The 17193-nt window shown below is 42.1% G+C and overlaps 1 protein-coding gene across 7 annotated transcripts in view; it reads left to right on the forward strand.

Annotated features, from left to right (window-relative positions):
* The window catches only part of KLHL32 (kelch like family member 32), a 208400-nt gene that overhangs the window by 41543 nt on the left and 149664 nt on the right, over positions 1-17193 (forward strand). For all 7 annotated transcript variants that reach the window (XM_043439171.1, XM_043439179.1, XM_043439173.1 and 4 more), the window contains exon 3: positions 1544-1724. In XM_043439171.1, the coding sequence (XP_043295106.1) occupies positions 1544-1724 (181 nt within the window). The remainder of the gene's footprint in view (positions 1-1543; positions 1725-17193) is intronic.

Below are 17193 nucleotides of genomic sequence, written 5' to 3' on the forward strand. Positions count from 1 at the left end.
TAACCATTTCAAAACTCACTGCTGTATTTCAGCTGAAAATAATCCTCCCACCTTCCCACGAGAACTTACTATATCACCACCTCCTGTCAAATTTTTTTTTCTTTCAGTAGTTCTGACATTTCTGAGGCTCCCCAGTCAAAAATGTCCAATAAAGCTTATTGGCTGCACTCTGGCATTTTATGGGAAGCGTTTGGTTTCCTTGAAGATAGTGATTTATGCTGAACTGTAATTTATCAGCCAGCTGGCACCACAGCCCAGATAAACCAGCCATGTGGACGAGACTGGTGGTGATGCCTTGGTCCCCCTGAGCGGCTCTTTCACATTCAGAGGAAGGAACTGGATACAGGAGTTGTCAGATTGGGAGAGACAAATCTCACCCATTCCTATGGCGTCTTTACTCGACTTCAATAAGAGTCCACAGGCCAGAAACAGAGCTTATTCGTTCTTGTTCTCATCTCCTCTTAGTCCAGTGCCGATTCTGAGATTCCTAGAGTGCCATGGAAATTTTCATGTATCTAAGTTGGAATTGTTTTTAACTATCTACACATTCAGTTTGCATTTGGTGTTTATTAGCATTACTTCCACACTCTTTGAGGAAGATGTGGGGTTTCACCCAGGAGTTTTTAAAGGACGTGCAATGAATATTTTAGGGTAGGGTTGGGAGTGAAGAGGAAGGTTTCACAATGAGCAAGTTTAGCAGTTGCGCAAAATAGAGCAGAAAATAGATGGCATCGTCATTCGTGAGTCTAGTACAGTGACCACACATAGATACTGCAGGCTAATAATACAGATGCAGTTTACTTTTAGCCTTAAAGTTTTTCCTTACAATGGCATTTCTTTTGATGTACTCTTAGTGATGCATAATTTCCCAAGTTTAATAATAAGCTGCTACGGCTTAATTAATGGCCTTTTACATGAAGTGGTCACAGGCAGCCCATTTTTTTACCCTACCCAACACTTGCACGGTTTCGTCTTACTTATTAGTGGAGCATTGTGTCTTGTGAGGAGACACGGTGACTTCTGTGTCTCTGGTGAGTCACGTAGGTCCCTGGACTCAGCGCTGGCTCAGTGCATGCCAGAGATCCGGTTCTGAGCTTGTGCCCACCTCACACAGGTGGTACAAAGCTAGGAAAGGAATCCGAGACTAGGAAGGGGGTCCCAGAGTGGACGGAGTCACACGTGTGTGTACACACACATCCAGAGATGTGTGCGCAGATGTCCACACGCTGAGGAGGCAGAGGCCTGGAAGAGAGGTTTACAGGCCTGCAGATTTGGGCCGATACACAGCCACGGGTGGACACACAACAAACACATTCTGAAAGAGAGGGATGGGAGGGAGGGAAGAATTGCTGTGGGGGTGAGGAAAAGGGAGAATTAGAGACAAAGAAAGCAAGAGGCTGGTGGAGCAAGAGACGGGGGGCTGGGGCGGCCACCCTGTCAGAGGCGCTGGAATCCGCATTCCCTGAGTTGCCATGAGGGAGTGTGTGTGGGGGTGGCCAGGCTGCTGAGAGGAAGAACAATAACTTGCTCCCTCTGCCTGCAGTGTTCAAGAAATGTTGACAGGCCAGAGGCTCTGCCAGTCGGAATCGCACAATGATAGCGTCCTGGCAGCCCTGAATCAGCAGAGAAGTGACGGCATCCTCTGCGATGTCACCCTGATTGCCGAGGAGCAGAAATTCCATGCTCACAAGGCCGTCCTAGCAGCCTGCAGCGACTACTTCCGGGTGAGTCAAGGCAGTTTGTTATTTGTTTCTCGTAGGGTATTATACAAATAAACGGAGGATGACGGTTTTCCTGAGCTGTCACATAATCGTCAGCCAGTTAGGTAATAGTCCCCAGAGTTGTGAATGTTGGGGGGCTTCCCTGGTCAGGCTGAGATTGGGATGCTCCTTGGACTGGACACCTGGATGGCCCCCCAGTGGAGAGTAGGCCTCTCCTTTGCATCTGAGCTGAGGGGTGTTCGACAGTTCACCCCCATAAGGAAGTGTGGTGTTGTAGTGTGCCGTGACAGGAGTGCAGGCCGGCGGCAGGGTATTTCTGCGTTGAGGATCAGAAGGACAATGTGAAACAATGTATTTTTTTAAAGTCCCTAAGTGTATGTCATGTGTCTGATTTTTTTATTTTCTATGGTTCTTGTTTTATTGCTTTCCAACTCTCTGCTCCAGGGACAGAGATGCAATCAGCCCCATAAGGAGTATTTATGGTTGACATATGGGTACCTGCTTCTCTGAGGACATGTTGTCTTGTTTAGTAGAACTTTAGATTTTTGTTTCTAGTGGCTAATGATATGTGATAATGTGTTTGTTGTTGTTGTTTTGGAAGGTGAATATATGGGATGGTTATAGCTAAATTTAATGTTATTTATTTAGTATTTCTTATGATTCAGGTCAGAGACAAAGGACTTTAAATGCATATCTCATTTAATCTTCATAACAATCCATTTTATGAACATATACACATACTATAAAAATAATTTTACGTGTAAGGAAACTGAATCTCAGAGGTTAAGTAATTTGAGGTAACTCAGAGTTTAAGCAGTAAGTCACACGGTTTGAAGTGGCAGAACTGCAACTGAAATCCACACCCGAGTCTTAACCAGCACTCTGTGCTACCCCTGATGTGGATAGAGGAAAGAAAATCATGACAATTATTAACCAGATTTTTTGAAATATTTAACTATGAATGTACATTACTTAATTGCTATTTAATTTTTTTCTATCTTTTATCAGTTAACTAGTGAGTAGGTAATATTTTTAAAATATAATAGCATACAGTCTTTTTCAAAGTCTCAAAATGATAAACCAACTTCAGCCTGAGTCAATTTGTTGGTTTGATTTGGAATTTCTTTTTTTCCTTTTTTGGCCATGGTGTATGGAATCTTAGTTCCCCAACCGGGGATCAAACCCATGCCCCTTGAAGTGGAAGCATGGAGTCTTAACCTCTGGACCACCAGGAAAGTCACTGATTTGGAAATTTTCAGTAGTAACCTTGTTTTTTGATGTTTATGAGACAATATCAACTGTACACAATTAAATGCTGATTAGCATTTAAAGAGAATTTTCAAAGATGCCAAATCATAAAAGAAAGATTTTTTTAAAAAAGTGCTTTGAATATGGTGAAACCTGGTGATGTAGAGGATAAATATCTGTCTTAAATTGAACTTAAAATATCTATCTAAAGTTAAGAGTAGGGATTTAATTTCTAAAGTGCAGAAATGAAGCAGTGTCTGTAAAGTACCCTTCTGGTTTCATAAATATAATTTACATTTTATCCACTTACATTATCAGGCATTACTCTTCCAGAAAGCTTATGTTACTTGGAGGGCTTTTGAAACAAAATACTTTGGGTTGTTATGTATAACTTGTGCACATTATATAACATGAGTTTTGTCTTCTTATAGATCATAATGTAGCCCTGCTGGTTCTTAGCTTTTTTCCTCCACAATCTTTGTGGGTTGTGTTTTGAATTTAATTGGGGCTCAATTTTGTGCTTGTGTGTATATGAGAGAGAGAATGTGCAAGTGGGTGCATGCATGTGAGCCCCAAAGAGCACGTTGCTAATAGTTGGCGTTTAACAATGTTTGCCGCTACTCCGAGTTTATCTCATTGCCTCATTGCCCCTCATGCTCTTGACAGGTCTTGCACAGAGTGCCTCCTTTTATACTGATGTTATAAAGCCTGTGAAGAAAGCTTTTTTATTCCCATCCTGCAGATACAGAAACTAAAGTGCAATATGTGTAAATAACTTGCCCAAGGACTGCCAGATACTAAGTAGGAGAGCTGATTTTCGTCCATCGGAGCATTTGTCTCCTTAAGTACCAAGTTGTGCTTTTTCTACATAATCATGTGGCCCGCTGGATTCATACACAGTTCCTTCAGTCTCGAGACCTGCTTGTGAGGTGAAATTTCAGTGCCTGTGTGTCGATTATTTAGATGGAAAAACTAAGACAAACTTGGACCTACTGCATTTAACTATTTCCTAGGCAGTTTGCTAAGTGCTGTAGTTATACAGTATTTAACCAGACATAAACTGAGCCCTATAGAACTTGTAATACAGTTATTACACTGGAAGTCATTTTTCCCTTGTACCCTGTATCTTTATTAACCTGTGTTGCATAACAAAAGACCCCAGAACTTAGAAATTGGATCGTTCCTGTGGTCTAACAGCACCCCAGATCTCTGCTGGATTCATTCTCACATCAGCAGTTAACTGAAGAGTCGGCTGGAGGTTGGATGATCTCAGTTGGCTTTGTTTGCATGTCTGGTGATTGGTAGGGTCACAGCTGGGGTTCAGGGGGACACTTGTCATGTATTTCTCATGAACAAACTAGCCTGGGATTTTTCACATGACAGCTAAATTCTAAAACCAGCAAGTAGGCTAGCTTCAACGCTCCTGTTTGTGTCCTGCTTACTAATGTCTCATTGATCAAGCAAGTCACATGGCCAAGCTGAATCAGTGCAAGAGGGTATACTAAAGGACATGGATGCAGGCAGGAGAAGAATTTGTTACCATTTTTGCAACTTACCACTGTCAAGAACTGTCAAGGATCTGTGGTTTATCCAAGTGTAAAGCCAGCAAGTTAGTCTATCACAGGTTCAGGGATACTGCTAGAAGAAATGAAACTTTTTTTTTTTTTTTTTTGTTTTTTTTATTGTGGTAAAAGTCACATAACGTAAAACATACCATTTTAACCATATTCAGCTGTATGGCTCAGTGGCACCCAGCTCACCCACATTGCCATGAGACTCTCACCAGTATCCATCTCCCCAACCTGTCACCCTCCTAAAGTGAAACTCCATCCCTACCAAACACCAGCTCCCCATTCCCTTCCCCCTACCTCCACCCCTGGCATCTAACGGTTCATTCCTTGAATCTATGAATTTGACTGCCGTAGGCACCTCATACTGGTAGAATCAAACAGTATCTGTTTGGACTTAATGTATATTAGTGGAGAAGGCAATGGCACCCCACTCCAGTACTCTTACCCGGAAAATCCCACAGACGGAGGAGCCTGGTAGGCTGCAGTCCATGGGGTCGCTAAAAGTTGGACATGACTAAGCGACTTCCCTTTCACTTTTCACTTTCACGCATTGGAGAAGGAAATGGCAACCCACTCCAGTGTTCTTGCCTGGAGGATCTCAGAGATGGGGGAGCCTGGTGGGCTTCTGTCTGTGGGGTCGCACAGAGTCAGACACGACTGAAGTGACTTAGCAGCAGCAGTAGCAGTGTATATTAGAATGCTTTTTTAAGGTTATTTTTGAAAAATTTCATTTATTTAATTTGGCCATGCTGGGTCCTTGTGCTGCTCGCGCTCTCCTCTAGCTGTGGCAGGTGGGGTCTGCTCCTAGTTGTGGGGTGAGGACATCTTACCACGGTGGCTTCTTTTGTTGCGGGCGTGAGCTCTCAGGCACGTGGGCTTCAGGAGTTGTGGACTCCAGGCTCTAGAGCACGGGCCCCATAGTTGTGGCACACAGACTTAGCTGCTCCGCAGCGTGTGGGATCTTCCTGGATCAGGGATCGAACCCCTGTGTCCTGCATTGGCAGACAGATTCTTTACCGCTGAGCCACCTGGGAAGCCCCGAGGTTATCTTAACATAAAGACATGAAACTCATAGTGGATTGCATTATAGGAGAGGATCATTGAACTTGGGGAACCTGAATCTTTTGTAAATGGGTGGGAAACCATGCCTGTCCTTTGCTCTGGAGGAAAACATTACTATGCTGGACAGTAAGCATGCCTTTATTTTCTTGGGCTCCAAATTACTGTGGGTGGTGACTATAGCCATGAAAGTAAAAGATGCTTCTTGGATGGAAAGTTATGACAAACTGAGAAAAACAAACCTAGTATATGAAAAAGTAAAGACATTGCTTTGCTGACAAAGGTCTGAATAGTCAAAGCTATGGTTTTCCATTAGTTGTGTACAGATGTGCGAGTCAGACCATAAAGAGCGCCAAAGAATTGATACTTTCAAATTGTGGTGCTGGAGAAGACTCTTGAGAGTCCCTTGGACTGCAAGAAGAGCAGATCAGTCAACCCTAAAGGAAATCAACCCTGACTATTCATTGGAAGGTCTGATGTTGAAGCTTCAGTACTTTGGCCACCTGATGGGAAGAGCTGACTCATTGGAAAAGACCCTGATGCTGGGAAAGATTGAGGGCAGGAGGAGAAGGGGGTGGCCCAGGATTAGATGGTTAGATAGCATAACTGACTCCGTGGACATGAATTTGAGCAAACTCTGGGAGATAGTGGAGGGCAGAGGAGCCTGGTATGCTGCAGTCCACAGGGTTGCAAAGAGTCAGACACAATTTAGCGACTAAACGACAACAACATTCTGACATCTGGCGGATTATTTTGAAGCTAAATTGTTCTGATTCAGGAAATTTGGGACAGCACGAGTGAGAAGACCCAACTTTGGATGTAAATGGTTTCTTTATATTGATATGAGAGATGGTATCAGTTTTTCTGGCTTAAAATATAAACAATGAGCAGTGGAGCACAAAGTACTGTGGCTTTCTGTAATCATCAACATTTTAAACGAAAGAGTAGAGGCACATTCTTCAGCCAAGTAGTAAAGTCTTCTTTAAAGAAAACAAGTTTAGGCTTAATAGCAGCACAGCATGGCATTAATCAAAAGCTATAACTGTGTCAGGCCAAGGGCACCTTTTATAGGAGTAAAGCAACAGTGGAAGGAAGGAAAGGAGGAACGCAGAAGTCAGATCTGAGTTTGAAGATAGCAGGAGGGAGTGTATCTCCCTGTTGACCATTGTTTCCCAGAATCCCTGACAAATAGTGGATGCTGTTCTAATTATTGTTGTTGTTGTTGTTATTCACCCTCTTTCACTATTTATTCTTTGATATAGGCCAAGTCCTCTGACTTCTGTGAACCTAAGTTTTTTTAATCTGTCAATTGGTGATCATAAAGCGTAACTCTCAGAATAGATTGATACAGAGATTCAAATATGATAAGGTCTGTAATGCACTCAGTGCTATATCTGATGCGCAGCAGACCTTCAACAAACATTCTCTGTTTAATTTGGAATTCCCGGTCAGTCTGCCTGGCCACTTGTAGGAAGAGAATACTGCTCATTAGGCTTACCTGGCTTCAGACTCCCTTACCTTTTGATGGGTCTGAATAGCCTTTTGGATTCATCCTTTGCTATCTTAGGGCTTCCCTGGTGGCTGAGTCAGTAAAGAGTCTGCCTGCAACGCAGGAGACTTGGGTTCAATCCTTGGATTGGGAAGATCCCCTGGAGAAGGAAATGGCAACCCACTCCAGTTTTCTTGCCTGGAGAATTCCATAGACAGAGGAACCTGGTGGGCTACAGTCCATGGGGTCACAGAGTCAGACACAACTGAGTGATGCATCTGGGCCATAGTGTTTCCCATCTTGTCATTTTCTGAATCTGACACCCTCCTTCTTGCTTAGAACATTGCACCAGCCATTTAACTTCTTCCTCCTCTGGTTGTCCCTCAGCCAGCCATTGTGCGGATGACCGTGTGATGAACTTTCACGGCCCTGCTCAGGTCCTCTGGAGATCCTTACTGCGTGTCTGCCAGGCCCCTGGAGTGGCCTCCGTGCTGTGTTGTTGTCATTCATCCTCGTCTGTGTTCTCCCATCTGTCCATTTGATCTTGAGGCTGTAACTGTTCTCCAAACACTCTATTCCACCGAAGGGCTTTTCCGCCTCTCAGCCTTGCTGGTTACCATTCCTTCTACCTTAATTTCCTGCTCACCTCTGGTCTGCCTTCTGTCTTTGAAGATTTATCACAATCAACAAGTGTGATGTCCTCCACACAGCCTTATCCTGGGCACTCTCTGCCACTTCACTAAATTCATGCAGAATGTCCCTCTCTTCTGAAGGCTTGAAACTATAGCTTGTCTTCCTCAAGGAATAAAAGGTCAACAAGAACGAAAGGGCAACCTAATGAGTTAATACCCAAAATATATAAGGAACTCATACAACTTAATACCAAAAAGCCAAATACTATGATTAAAAAATAGGCAAGAGATATTAATAGACATTTCCCAAAGAAGATACACAGCTAGCCAACAGGCATATGAGCCTGAACAGGTACATGTTTCACCACACTAATCAGGGAAAACCACAGTGAGGAATCGCCTCACACCTGCTAGGATGGCTATTACCAAAACAAGAGATAAGAAATGTTGGTGAAAATGCAGAGAAAAGGAAACCCTATACACTGTCGGTGGGAATGTGAACTGGTATAGCCACTGTAGAAAACATAGTTTCTCAGAAAAATTAAAAATAGAACTACCACGTGATCCAGCAATCCCACATCTGGGTATATTTCAAAAGGAGATGAAATGAGGATCTCAGAGAGACTTCTGCCCTCCCGTGTTCACTGTAGCCTTATTCATAATAGCTGAGCTGTGGGGACAACCCAAGTGTCTGTCCATGGATGAATGGGTAGAGCATAAGTGGTGAAGTGTGTCTCTGTGTGTGTGATGGAATATTATTTACTCGTGAGAAAGAAGGAAATCCTGCCTTTTGCAACAACATGGGTGATTCATGAGAACATTAAGCGAAATAAGTCAGAGAAACACAAATATTGTGTGATCTTATAGAAACAGAATAGAATGGTTTTCAGGGGCTGTGGAGTAGGTAAAATGGGGAGATGTTGGCAAAGGGCACAGACTTCCAGTTATACAATGAGTAACTTCTGGGGATTCTACTATGCAGCAGGGCGACTATAGTTGAAACTATAGTTTCAAGTAGACTTGAAAGTTGCAGAAAGAGTAGCTCTTAGAAGTGCCTAGTACACACAAGTTACCTATGTAAAGTGATGGATGTGTCACCTAACTTACTGTGGCAGTCGTTTCAGAGTATGTGTGTATCAAACCATCCATTGTATTCCTTAACCTTACACGATGTGATATGTCAGTGATATCTCAGGAAAGCTGGAAATTTGTCTTTAAAGGAATTGAAGCTGATATGTCGTGTTCTCCAGTCCCTTTCACCAGGGATGGCTCTGAGAGTGACCGTGACTAGCTGAGGACCAGTGAGGTTGTCAAAGTACCATTGGACAGAATTGAATGAGGAAGTACTGAGCCAGAGGTAGCGAGAGGAACTGGAGGCCTTATGACCTGGAGTGTGTGTGAAAAATGGGGGTGAGTCAGACTCTCCCCCTCTCCCCCTGTGGCAGTCCTGGGCTGTGGGCCACCCTGAAGCTTCTGGAGGCTGTTTAACATTTGCTGTCTCCAGCTTCGGTCTCCATGAATGCCTACACTTTCTGGCCAAGGAAACAGATGTCTTGACTGTCTAACATAGCTTTACATATGTGATGGCAAAGTGATTCAAATATGACATTTTGGAGAGTTAAATATTTGAGCATCATTTTTCACTAGAACCTCAGTGTGCTCTGCTTATAGAATTTTTAGTTTTGAGAGATGAGGAAAAGCCCATGATAATTTAAAAAAAAAACAAAACTGTGTTCCCTATATTTTTATAATCATCCTATCCAGTCACTCTTTGACTACAATGGCACTGCTGCTGCTGCTAAGTCGCTTCAGTCGTGTCTGACTCTGTGTGACCCCATAGACGGCAGCCCACCAGGCTCCCCTGTCCCTGGGATTCTCCAGGCAAGGACACTGGAGTGGGTTGCCATTTCCTTCTCCAGTGGCACTAAAGGCTATTAAATAAGTATATGATATATGATTACAAAAAATTTTTTTTAATTCAGTGAGCTTTTCTTACATACCTACTATCTTCTAGATGCAGAATGAATTAATAGTCTGGTAACAGATGCAGACAGGTGATCAAATAACTACAGTGTAATGTAATTATATCAATGATTTGCATGGTGGTTTTTCCAGTAGTCGTGTATGGATGTGAGAGTTAGACTGTAAAGAAAGCTGAGTGCCAAAGAATTGATGCTTTTGAACTGTGGTGTTGGGGAAGACTCTTGAGAGTCCCTTGGACTGCAAGGAGATCCAACCAGTCCATCCTAAAGGAGATCAGTCCTGGATGTTCATTGGAAGGACTGACGCTGAAGCTGAAACTCCAATACTTTGGCCACCTGACGTGAAGAGCTGACTCATTGGAAAAGACCCTGATGCTGGGAAAGATTGAGGGCAGGAGGAGAAGGGGATGACAGAGGATGAGATGGTTGGATGGCATCACTGACTCGATGGACATGGGTTTGGGTGGACTCCGGGAGTTGGTGATGGACAGGGAGGCCTGGCGTGCTGCGGTTCATGGGGTTGCAAAGAGTTGGACACAACTGAGCAACTGAACTGAACTGGAGCACTTGAACCTTGTTTTAAATCCATCTTCCTCACACCCATTATATGTGCTATCTGTTTAACACATTCAGTTCAGTTCAGTAAGGAGGTTTCCGATAAAGATTTTAAGATAATAGCACTGCTGACATTAAAACATATAAATGAGGGAATTCCCTCATGGTCCAGTGGTTAGTTCCATACTTCCACTACATGGGTTTGATCCCTAGTCCAGGAATTAAGATTCTGGCAAGCCTTGAAGCAGAGTAAAACAAAAACAAATTGTTGGGTTCATGCTGTCTCTTATTTGGTTGTTTTAGAGACTCTTCATGAACAGTTCTGATTTTCAGAAATCCTATATGAGACATACTGTATTTATCAGATTGAGGATAAACAGCATAATTCTGTTGACAGTTACGTTGCTTCTGGCTGCCAAGCCTGCAGCCTCTTGCCTTTATTCCTTGCCCGTTCATGAGCTTTCCTCACTGACTCTTTGAGCTCCCAGTGTTTCCAGTAAACTGTCTTTTTGCTTAAACAAATAAAATTAAGAATAAAATTAAATGTACATGGACACTGTCAATGCAACCTGTATAAATATCAAAGGACTTTGCATAGTCCATTTTTTTCAGTCACCCCTGCCACAGCGGGTTATCTTCTGGGAACCTTCTGAGCAGTCTCTGGGCTCCACGCTATAATGAGGATTCACTCTTTAGATCCACAGGACTGTTGTCACAGTCTGATTAGTACAGTCCTTAAAAATTAATTGTTAGCTAGGAGTAATTTGAAACTAACCTCCTTTTCAGAAAAAAAAAATGAATAAAAATAATAGTAAAATAACCCTCAAATCCTTGAGTATACATAGTAATTATTTTTAGTGTATCTTTTTGATGGTTACTGTAAATACGTAAATATCTACTACTGTCCTAAAGAGCAAAGCATTATTGTACAGTTGTTTAACTGAGTGCTTGAATATCTCTAAAATTAAATCCCATGATGTTCAATATTTTCCATAGTCGGTTTACACTGGCCTGTCCTGTGATTAATTACCTCGCTTTGGGCCAGATGAGCACTGTGGAGTTCTGTGGTTATTGGGTGTTGATGCTGAAACATCAGCCTTCTTAATTCTTGCGTATTTGCACACTGCCGTGTTCTTTCCTTGATATCTGCATTTTGTGTATCAATCACAGATGCACCAGAATATCGTTTTCATAGTACGTTTGACTTAGGCATTGTATGGTGAAATGATGATTGTTTTTCATCAAATGAATACTGTTTTAACAAGGGAATATTATTTGGCCATGGGAAAGAGCGGTTTGTGACATGGGTAAACCTTGATGGTGTTATGCAAAGTGAATGTACATCACGGTGCCTACAGTTAACGGTACTGTATTGGAGACTTAAAAGGTGCTAAGAGAGTAGATCTTAGTAGTTACCACCCACACACGAAAAGGTGTGTGGTGATGTGAGGTTATAAATGTGTTCAGTTCAGTCGCTCAGTCGTGTCCGACTCCTTGTGACCCCATGAACCGCAGCACGCCAGGCCTCCCTGTCCATCACCAACTCCCGGAGTCCACCCAAGCCCACATCCACTGAGTCGGTGAAGAGCCTGGGGAATTTGATGGGGAGCTGGTCTTGGAGTGTGAGAGAAAGGGAAGTGTTAAGGCTGATTCCAAGGCATCTGTGTAAGGCATTGGAGGGCTGAAGTTGTCTTTACTGTGATTAGGAAGGTTGTGGAAAGACTAGTTTTGCAGTCATTCGGTTATGGTGACAAGAAAATACAGGCTTTACCGCATGTTATCTACGAGTTGCGCGATGGTCTCGCCCACCAGGGGGAGGCTTTCGTGAGCGGAAAGGTTTTGGTCCTCGTCATAGGATCTTATTAGCTTCAGTGCAGCGCCTCACACAAGGCTTGTGCTCACTGAGCACTAGAATGAATATATGAACTTTGCTACAGGTGATTGCAATGTAAGTGCCTTCTGGAGTCTGGCAGAGCAGCTATATAGAGTTGGGTTTCTATAATGGTGGTGGGTTTTGTTCAGAAGTAGGATATTATCTTGGTAATGCAATCATACAAAGGTCTTGAGTCTTTGTGGAATGGAAACATCGAGCAGATGCTATTTTCATGTATACAGCATTGTGCCAGGCCAAGAGCTGGGCTGAAAGCGCTAGCTGGAAGCCTCCTCTCGTCTGATAGGGGCCAAGCATGCCTACTTCAACAGCAAAAGGAGTGTGCCAAAACGGTACAGCCGTGACGGTACTAATAGTAATAGTAATAATGCTTACCAAAAGCACTCTTGTTTGATTCTTGAAATAGCCATTTAGGTAGATGTTTTTACTCATGGTTACAACACCAGGCTCACTACAGTAATGACTGCATAGCTTCATCTCTTTGAGTGTCCACTACCTGGGGGAAAAACTGAGTTTTTTTCAGTCTTCTGTATTACCTAGCAAAGTATCTTGAGCATAGTAACACAGTGAATGTTTTTGCAGAATAAATGGGTGAAGAAATGAATTATTTTGAAGGATGGAGAAACGTTGGTCTGTAGTTAGCTGGGAGTCTTCTTGGACTAGGAGGCTCTTACCTATACAGTGAGGACTTCCCTGGTGGCTCAGACGGTAAAGCGTCTGTGCCTACAATGCGGGAGACCTGGGTTCGATCCCTGGGTCAGGAAGATCCTCTGGAGAAGGAAATGGCAACCCACTCCAGTACTCTTGCCTGAAAAATCCCATGGACGGAGGAGCCTGGTAGGCTACAGTCCATGGGGTCGCAGAGAGTCGGACACGACTGAGTGACTTCACTTTTCTTTTTCACACATACAGTAAAGTCCCAGGAGTGCTTTCCAGTCTGGGGAAGCACTAGGGTGATGGTGGAGGTGAGGGCAAGCAGAAGAAATCATGGGTAGCGCCTCTTGTTTCTGTGGTGACAGTTGTACCAGTGAGTTACACATTCAGTATTGTTTGATTGTGACATCATCCAGGTGTGACAGCTATGCCCACCTCCCCGAAAGAAAATTCAGACTGAAAGCGTTGGGGAAGTGTCCTAAAGTCCGGTGGTTATTAAGTTGTGGAGCAGCAAAGCAGAGCCAAGACTGGCGTTTGTTTTATCACGTTGTTTACGCCACGTGGCAGATGGTGCCCTGTCCCCTTCCCTCCACTGGCAAATGAGAGGAGAGGCCTGCCGCAGGCTGTGGTTCCTTCCGTTCCCTGCGAGTGACGCTGGGGAGCTGGGCACGCTTGTGCAGGGAGCCGCCTGAACTTCCTGAGGCTGGCAGGCTCTCGGGTCCTTGACATGACTCAGGTGTCCCTGGTTGCCTCTAATGATCTCACTTTTTAAGGTTTCACATAAAAAACTTTTATTTAAAAAAAAATGTCATACAGCATAACAGCAAAAGAGAATGTATTTCTTGTATTCCAGTAAGGAACTCACATTTTTATAAGAATTATAGAGTCAATACAGTTTTAGACAAAACCAATCTGATTTATAACTGCTTTCTTCAAATATTTTCTGACTGTATATAGTCCTTGTGCAAAAAACTTTATCTCTAAGTCTCATTTTTTCTCCTCTACTTGTTAAAGTATGAATTTTCACTGACTTCATGGGTTTGATGTGGAAATTAAATGAGATCATAAATGTCGTATGCAGACCAAGGGTCTGAAACATCCTGGGTGCTAAATTGATGATTTACTGGTATTAATGTTAGTTTTTATTTTCCAAGCAGAGGAGAGCAGTTTTGGTTTTTAAACTGAAAATTCTATTAAGAAGAAGCCTTATTTTAAGACTACTCAGCAAAGATAATTTTTGCCAGTTTTGTCTGTTTCTTAGATTTTAATGTTTCTTTTATTTAGAAATTATTTTTCCCGAGGCAATACTCTTGAGTTCTAACTCTTCAGTCTTTTGAAATGCTCCAAGGCACCCCAGATTTTCTTCACAGTTAATTTCCTTAGGATTTGCCAGGCATGGGTTGCTTTTGCTTTAATTTACAATCCAGGATACTTATAATTTAAAATGTCTGCAAAGTTTTTTTTATGGGATTAAAAGGAATGCAAGTGAAATGTTCCTTTGCTTCATGTTTTACGAAAGTGGATTTGTGTGTATGTTTTGTTGTTGGAGTGCGTTTGCTGTTTTGAACAGACTTTGTTTTCCACTTTGAACTCCTTGTTTGATAGAAGTGGGATGAGCTACTGCTGGATGGTAGAAAAGAAGGCTGTGTATATTGCATTGCTCACACCTCCCCAGTATCGTATGATTTCACATATTAAAGGTATGTCAGGCATTTCTCGACCTTAGTCCTAGTGTCTTAAAAATGTATACAGAGATTAGCTTTTATTTACGGTCCTCATGAAAGAGCGTTGATACCGTTTCTGGGGACTGAGGGGCGTTGTCAGTCCGAGAGCTTCATGCTCAGGCTTCTGTGTCACCAGCCTGTAGACTGTGAGGACTTCTGTTCAGCCTTCTACAGAGAAAGGCAAAATTAACAAGCTGAGATGGTCCCATCAGGCTACTGGTTTTTTTCCCCTGACTTTGGAGCAGAAAGGATTGGGGACTTCTTTTTTTTTTTTAAAGCAGGCAGAGTTGCCCAGGACCGAGCGACTTTCACTTCACTGCACAGGAAAATATAGAATGCCTAGGTCATGCTCCTGGCTCATTAAAGATTATCAATAAATGAAAAATAGTGGAAGCCACAGAACAGGTAGTGATATAAGGCCAGTGATTGAGGAAAAAACTGGTAGGTTCTGGTACAGCTTGGGGTGGAGGGCTGATGATAGAAGAGAGTCAAGACCTGTACATAGGTCTGTTCTTCCCTCATCTCCCTGACCCTCACAGAATACTCAGCCCTGGCCTTTGCACATAACTAGTGCAGCAAATATTTTTTGAAACATTTATGAGCATCATTCACATCATCACAAAATATTATAAACTGAGGCCTATACAATGCTTTGTTTTCTTAAATTATTTCTGTTGAGGCATCATCATGTTGTCTTAGATACAGAAGAATTTATTGCTTATCTTTTCCCAGTTTTGTGTGTGCATAAGTGAAGAAAGTACTGATAAAGTGTTTTATTAAAGAAACAAATCTGTTAATATCCTATATATTATAATTGGTTCTAATATTGAAAAAAATCCAAATGACTTTAAACCTTTCCACCTAGGAAAGGAAATATCATTTTCTTCGATCTAAGAAAACTAACTGGAACTTCCCTAGCGGTCCAATGGCTAAGACTCTGTGCGCCCAATGCAGGGGCCCAGGTTTGATCCCTGGTCAGGGAACTAGATCTCACGTGCCGCAACTGAGACCTGGTGTAGCCAAATAAATACTTTAAGGAAAAGTAACCTAGAAGAATAAAAAGTACATTCCTCTGTATCTCTTATTTGTCTTTTTTTTTTTCTTTTCTTTTTCTTCTTCTAAGCAGCAAAATAATCGCTAGTTTCACTGAGTCTTGGGCAGCAAGTTAAAAATGTGGAGTAGCAAGATTCCTGTTCTTTACTGGAGATTTTCCAGCAAGGCAAAGCAAAAATATTTGAGAATGTGTGAAAGTATTTTCTGGACCTTAACCCTTACATCTGGTATATGTTGCTGTCTGCTTATAAGATTCTGCTTCTAGCTGGTAAATCAGAGATTCCCCGTGGAGTGTTAATTATATCAAGGGGCAGGGATAGGAGGAGGGATAGTGTTGGAATGTGATGTGTTTATCATATATGCCATGAGTTTGTTACTGGGTTGTTCATCTCCTGTGTAGCCAAGTACACATTAAATTCTATTAGGTTAGCATTTGAGGTCATAATAACATTTCTGGTTTTTAGAATCATGGACATATTCTTCTTTGAATGCTGCAAGAGATGGCTGCTGAAAATAATATGAACCATATCTTCATATTGTAGCCAAAAGTCAGTTTCAAGAAGTTTGTGATAAATCACCTAGAAAAAACAATGAATTATATCCTGATAGTTGGAACGAGACAAGCTTTCTAATAGAGATGACAATTATTAATTGCTCATCACAAAGTATATGTGTGATGGGAGCTAATCTCAAAGCTATAATAAAAAGAAGCATGTGCTTTTTAATATAATGAATGAAAAATGTCACTTTAAAAGGGCAAGGAATAATCTTAAATTATAAAAATGTTGAATTCCTTTGCCATAAACTTTAAAAACTCTATAAATTCTTCTAAAACCCCAACTCACTGAAGTATTTTTTTCAGAGCAGTAATTTATCTTGAATTAAAATTAGGCATCAGGATCACTGCAAATGAATCTCCTAGTTATTTAAATATTAAAATAAACTTATTGGAAACTGCTGAGGGGAAGAGAATATTAATAGTATAAGGATTGGCCAGGAAATGAATATATTTCTTACTAAGGAAGCAATAGTTGTTATTCATACTGCAAAGTCTAAGTATTTGTCCATTTATGTCATTGAGTTAACATCTGTATTTGTTTACTAGCCTCAGTTCTCCATGTGTTCACATTCCTTATCTTCATTTAATCCCCCAGTAACCATCAGATGTAGATATCTACAGCAGCCTTACAGACAAGGAAATTGAGCTTGCTCAGTGTTGGATAATTAAAGATTGAACAGTTTCTCCATGCCTCAGTCAAATCCCAGGCTAGGGCCACATGTTTCCAAACTCCCTAAATTTTTCTTGACACCAAGCTGTGTGAACCTCAGAGAATTTTCTGCTGGTTCCCACTAGATGCAGGCATTGTTAGGCAGAATAATGGCCTCTAAGGTGTGCACATCCTAATCCCTGGGGCCTGTGAATGTTTCCCCACATGTAAAGGGACCCTGCAGACGTGATGAAGGCCACTGAGGTCAGAGAGAATTCTGGATTATACAGCTGGCCCATTGTAATCATGAGGGTCTCTGAAAGATGGAAGAGGGAGTCAGAAGAGTCAGGGAAGATGTGACAACAGAAGCAAAGGTTGGAGTGATGTGATTGCTGGCTTTGACGAA

This window comes from Cervus canadensis, chromosome 20, assembly GCF_019320065.1.
Source record: "Cervus canadensis isolate Bull #8, Minnesota chromosome 20, ASM1932006v1, whole genome shotgun sequence".
Classification (NCBI taxonomy): domain Eukaryota; kingdom Metazoa; phylum Chordata; class Mammalia; order Artiodactyla; family Cervidae; genus Cervus; species Cervus canadensis.